Genomic DNA, 6000 nt, shown 5'->3' with positions numbered 1-6000 from the left:
CGTGGAGGTCAGCCGGAAGGAGGTCCCATGCAAAAGGTTTGAACAGTAAGGTCCTAGCAGTATGACTAGAGGGTAGAGCGGGCGCGGTTGTGCTCCGCAGGAGAGAGTGGAGAGAGGAGATGACCTGTCACTGCCCACCAGGAATGATTCATACGAACAATTTGTCCTAATTACTCCAGCGTGCTTTTTGTTGCTATTAATCACACACACGCACACACACACACACACAGGACCCGTCACTGGAGATCAGTGGCTTCGCAGATTGAAATAGATGGCCAGGACGATGGAGAGGAGGAGGATGGCGCCCAGGATGAAGATCAGGATACGGTTCTGAATGACCCTGCACACAGACAGAGAGACACAGAAGTGTTAATGAAATGAGACATGGTTTTTATACATCCTCAATGCAGACTGGACTGATATATATATATATAGATATAAAAATGTTTTCACCCTTGGCCTGAATACTCATCTCCATATCCAAGGTTTTAGTGTTATTTTAGTGTTAGTACTACTTAATTCCACCAATCCATTGTTCTAGTGATTTCTATTCATGGACATGGGGATGAAATGAATAAAAGCACACACAAGTGCAAGTTTTAAAGCTGGATTTGTGCATAAAAACATATTAGCTAATAAAAAAAATTATTGCCATAAATCTCCATAAACCCTCATGTCCGGTGTTCACCTCTCTCAACTTTCAAAAAGGACAAACACATTGCAAAAAGATTTAAAGTAAAGAGTGAAAGTGGGTGTGCTACATGTGAGTAAGGAAGTGAAGAGGAGAGTAAGGGGAAGACAAACGGGCGGGACCCCAGGGTTGGTCTACGGTGGTGACTCCTGTCCCAGTCACTCCTGATAAATGACAGAATTATCCCATGTGCTGACATGTGAAGAGAGCTGGGCCACTGTCCACTGCACCAAACAGGAGATGAATAACCCACACCCTCGCCATTCATCACCGCTGCAGCGAAGCAGCAGCACCCTGTGCTCTGTCTCTCTCTCCCACACACACACACACACAAACTGCTGTTTTTCATAAAGCACGGAGGTAGCAAAGAGAACTGATATTCATATTGTCCTCCTTTAAGCAGCCGAAAATGACTCCAAACTTCTCTTTTTCACTTTTTAAAGCAGCATTTCTACAGGCAAAGCATTGCCACTATTTTACTGAGGGCTCGTGTCTTTCTGTGCGGCTCGATTTCCTGCAGGAATCCGGATCATGCTGTTTGATGACCTAAACTGAATGCAGTAAAGTTTTACTTTAATTATTAGTGGATCTTCATCATATAATCTGACACGGAGCGCATACTCTCTTATAGAATTCGGCAAAGATTTTACTGGGATCCTCTTGCACAGTGACTAACAGTCTTAAAAGACCCCTGAAACGGCACAGTCTAAAACCGGCTCACTTGCATTTGATTGCTTTCTTCCATCTCAGACCACAGTATTATCTTCTCGGCCATGAAACTTTAAACTTGGGTAAAAACATTACTTGACACCTGGTCCTATGAGCTCCAAGGTTTTACACATTACACACATACTCGAGTTCCACAGTCTACAGGTTTAAAGTGGACCAGTGATGGGTTCCTGGGTTTGCACCCAGGTTCACAAACTAGTTTCATGTTTAATAAGATACTTTAGGTGCATATGGCATCAGGTCCAGATGCCGTTAAATAACTATATGTGCTGGTAAGAGTAACCTGTGACTGTATGAGTGTATATGAGTCGGCTATAATATATGGGTGGGTTAATGTAACGAGGATGGAAGGTTAGAGCATTTGCTCTAAATCAGAGTTATTCAAGCTTGGAGAGCTGCAGAGTAAAGGCCTGTTCTGATTAGCTGACAGGCCTGCATAATTCCGAGGGTATTCATAGTGGACGACATAAATCAGAGCTTGTTTAGCGAGGCCAAATCTCCCCCATGTCTCTTTAACTAGCCTGCATTATTTACACTAATTATTTACACATGCACACCACACACACATGCGCACACACATCTAGAAGGGAGTGCAGATATTTACAGGAAGAAGCTGATGTCCAGTACGGCAAAGAGCTGAAAGAAAGAGAGGAAGGGGCCAGAGAGGAGTTATAATCTGCCACACTGGGAAGACTGAGAGAAGACAGGGCTATTGCTCATCACCCACGTCTATTTCTATGTAGAAACACTACACCACTTGTTTGGGTGGTATACCGGCACAAATGAGAAACTGGTTGAAAACCGGAGACATGTCTTGAAACATCTATTGTGGTCAAGCAAAACTACAAAGACAACCGATTTATTTGCCTTAAAACATAACTTGTTGCAAAACTGGGGCTCGTGTGGATAGCAGCTCCTTTAAGGCTGGTTGATGTTTTTGGCTTTCAGTCTTACATGAACCCTTACATGAAAAGTTAATTTCATGGACCCTTCATGACAGATTTATTCTATGAACATAATACAACTATTCAAATATCATTATTTAAATGTGTGCAATAATAATTCTGGCTATTTATTAAAGCCATAGATCTTTTTTTATTCCAAGTTGACATTATTTATAGAGTACTTGTTTTTGAGTTATTGAGGTTTGCATTAGACCCACTCATTAAACTGTTTCCCTTGGTCTAACATTCCTGGCTTTTACAGCACCCACTCACTGAACAGCACAATGACTGACAGCTTTGGTAGAGCACCTATCTATTTAAGGAAAGCAGGATTCACAAACATAGGTGCTCCAACCATGATGTGTCAGCAGCCTTTAAGCTGACCACTAAGAGCCGCCCACACGCTTATCCATGCTAGGGCCATCAGTAGTGAGTGCAGTGATGTGATGAGTGTGAGAAGGAGAGAGAAACGGAAGGCCATGCTGCTTGGGGTTTCGATGGAGGCTCTGTCCTATGCTGAGCCAAGCCCAAAAAGAACAGAGCAGAGCAGCACCCATCAACCTACATCCATCTTTTCACTCTGACACATGACAGAGGGTTTGGGGAGAGCTGCTTGTGCTGTCACAACTCACAGCTCAGGGTGAGGTGAGCCTTATACACACACACACACACACACACACACACACGAACATGAACACACACACTTGCTCTGAGCATAAAGTACACTACATGTCCTACATGGAGCCAGGCACAGAAAAACGCAATGGCAGACAAGAGTCCCAGTCTTGCCAAAATAACTCTTTCCAAAAGCAGAAGCCAAAATTACACTCAGTCAATGGGTTAAGAATATTGCCCTAAGCTCAAAAAGAGTTTGAGGGATGGAGAGAAGAAAGAAAGAGAGAGAGAGAAGCAGGAAAAGTCCGTTTATCAGGGGAGGAGGTGGAGGAGAGGTTGCTTGGAGACAGACAAAAATAATGAGGACTTTTCTGTCAGGAAAAATTTACAAAATCATACCCGTGTTATTAAAATTTAAAATCTTTTTCCCCCCCTCTCTCCCGTGTTTTCTCTCTCTCTCTCTTCCTCTCTCAGTTCTCCTTATTAGTGGCTCTAATGAGGACAGTGATACACCTCTACACTGGGGGAAGAGGGAGCTGTTCCCTTAAGCCAACACCATTCAACAATAACACTCCTGAGCCTACTGGGCAGACGTGCACACACACACACAAACCACTCTGAAAAGACCTATGAAAACTGAGGGTTTTTTTTTTTTTTTTTGACTAAGGCAATAAAACAAAATCCAATCGGCGTCTGACCGCTCAGAATTTTCGTCCAGCCGGGATTTCTGCAGAGAGAAGAAGTGAAGACGGAGCGAGGGAGAAACAGAGAAGTGGGAAACAGTAAGAGAGAGCAAGGGAGAGTGAGAGGAGTGTCGGCACGATCAATGTGTTCACTAATGGTTTGACTGATGGACATCGTGCTCTACGTGTGCTGTAAAAGTTGGGAGGTCGGAACTGAGCGTGTGATCACAAACTAACAAGGATAAATGTTTTATCAGGCTCTCTTTACTGCGCTCTACACACTGCCACGTGAAAGAAGCCTTTATGGGGCCTTAGCCATCAATGCCTCATGAATACACACTCACTTAGCTTACGAGTTCTCTACACACTGAAAAAAGCAAGAAGAAAGGTCTGCTTTGAATTCTGTGCACGCTTCACACCGTGATGGATGTGCAGCTGTTAAAGATAAAGAAATACCTGTTAAAGATGCACATATAGGCTAGAGTTCTATGATCTTTATCGATAAGCGACTTGTAAGATTAATGATTCCTAATGTAATGCATTTTTAACCTACAAACACGACAATGCTGTTATCTCTCGGCTCGTTGCCTTATTTAGCATTTAGTACCATATGTGAGATGCAGGAATTGTGTAGTATTGTCTCGATTCGATACAAATGATATTACCCACAGAGCACTGTAAATCCAGTGTTTTAACTCATGTACATAACTTCTAGACTAAGTAGAACATTGTATGTGTTCTTTCAGTGTAGAATGTACTTTTCAAAAGGCATACCAACTTCTTATATACATGTAAAATTAAAATAAAAATGCTGTTTAACAACCATTACAGCTCACAGATAATTGTTATCCATTCAGCCAGTCACTTATCTTCAGTAACTGCTTTATCCTGGGTCAGGGGTGTGTTGGATCCTGTGCCTATCCCAGGAACACTGGGAGCAAAATGAGAATACACCCTGGATGGGATGCTAGTCCAGTGCAAAACACAAGAGCACAGAATACACCTACTGGCACGTTTTCGGAAGGTAGGAGGAAACTGGAGAACCCAAAGGAAACCCATTTGGACAAGGGAAAAACTTCACACAGACAGTACCCCGAACGCAAGATCAAACCGGAGACCTGGTACGGATACCGTGCCACTTGTTATTAATTACAAAAGTCACTTTTAATACTTCTGTATGTTTGTGGTTTCAGTTTGCGGTCTATCTCTTTCTCTTGCGTTCTCTTTTGTGGTGCCTCTGTTACTACTGTTCTTTATAGTGCTCTACACTGGACAGTCTATATAGTGAAGAAGTGATGGAGCGAATTCAGACTCAGCACTCATTTAAAGCGTAACTGCTTACACACTTAACACACACAAACATGCAGGTTTACTGTCTGTGTTTTAGTTTGCAGTCTGCAACTGACCTTAACGTTAACTGCTGTACCTAAACAGAAGGCGTGTGGGTCTCATTTTAGATTTCCTAAACAAAATCTGCAAATAAACACTTTAAACATTTTTTTTTCTTCGACGGAACCAGTCAAATGTTCCCACATAGTATAAACGGTCATGTTATTATAATGAGGACATTTGGTTCTCACAGACAGACTTGCATTTCTATTGACATGTGCAAAGACCAATGTACCAAGTCAGTGGACTGCATCCCTAACGATAACTTGATGTGACAAAATCTAAACCTTTCCCTAACCCTATACATAACCTCAGTACCCAAACACAGTCTTTTGGCACGTTTAGGTTTGCGAACAAAAGCTGCAATTTCTGTAAAGAGCAGTTTTCTTTATGAGGACCAGCCAAAGGTTCTCACAAGGTCAAAACTGTCATGCATTCATAACATCAGGGGGACATTCCGTACTTAGAAAGGTCTTAAAACGCACACTCGCATACTCGCACAGCCTGCCAGGGGTAATGTTTAAAAAAGTTCCCTTTAATTGCATGTTATTTACTTAAAAGCGCTTGACACCATATAATTCCCAAAAGAGAAATGGTGCTTATGTTCTTCAGAGAATACTTGAACACACACACACACTCTTTCTCGAACTCTTGCCGTAGCTGTGTTTAAAGAGCTGCAGTGTATAACAGACCAGTTAAACAGGGTTTATTAGTGTGATTATGGGGCAGCTGTGCTGGTCTTCCCACACCACTACATCACTCGTCCTTACTATACAGCTAAGCGGCTCCGAGACCGAGAGATCTGTAATGCTTACCAGAGAGCTCCTGCTCCCTCCACATATGCCCCCCCACACACTGTGTGCAACCTCTGAAACAATGTAAAAATAATTTCTGTGGAGAAAGACCCTCCTCCTACACACACTCACACAAGTTGTATTAATGGAAAAGC

At 42.5% G+C, this 6000-nt stretch overlaps 1 protein-coding gene across 4 annotated transcripts in view; it reads right to left on the bottom strand.

Annotated features, from left to right (window-relative positions):
* Positions 1 to 6000, bottom strand: part of vti1a (vesicle transport through interaction with t-SNAREs 1A) — a 117566-nt gene that overhangs the window by 4176 nt on the left and 107390 nt on the right. For all 4 annotated transcript variants that reach the window (XM_053640605.1, XM_053640603.1, XM_053640606.1 and 1 more), the window contains one exon: positions 1 to 340. This exon is cut by the window's left edge and continues 4176 nt beyond it. Coding sequence is in view for 2 of the 4 variants with exons in the window: in XM_053640603.1 (XP_053496578.1) it covers positions 247 to 340 (94 nt within the window). In the remaining 2 variants the exon portion in view is untranslated. The remainder of the gene's footprint in view (positions 341 to 6000) is intronic.

This window comes from Ictalurus furcatus, chromosome 13 (genome assembly GCF_023375685.1).
Source record: "Ictalurus furcatus strain D&B chromosome 13, Billie_1.0, whole genome shotgun sequence".
In the NCBI taxonomy this organism is placed as follows: Eukaryota; Metazoa; Chordata; class Actinopteri; order Siluriformes; family Ictaluridae; genus Ictalurus; species Ictalurus furcatus.
This window is presented reverse-complemented; position numbering and strand designations above follow the sequence as displayed.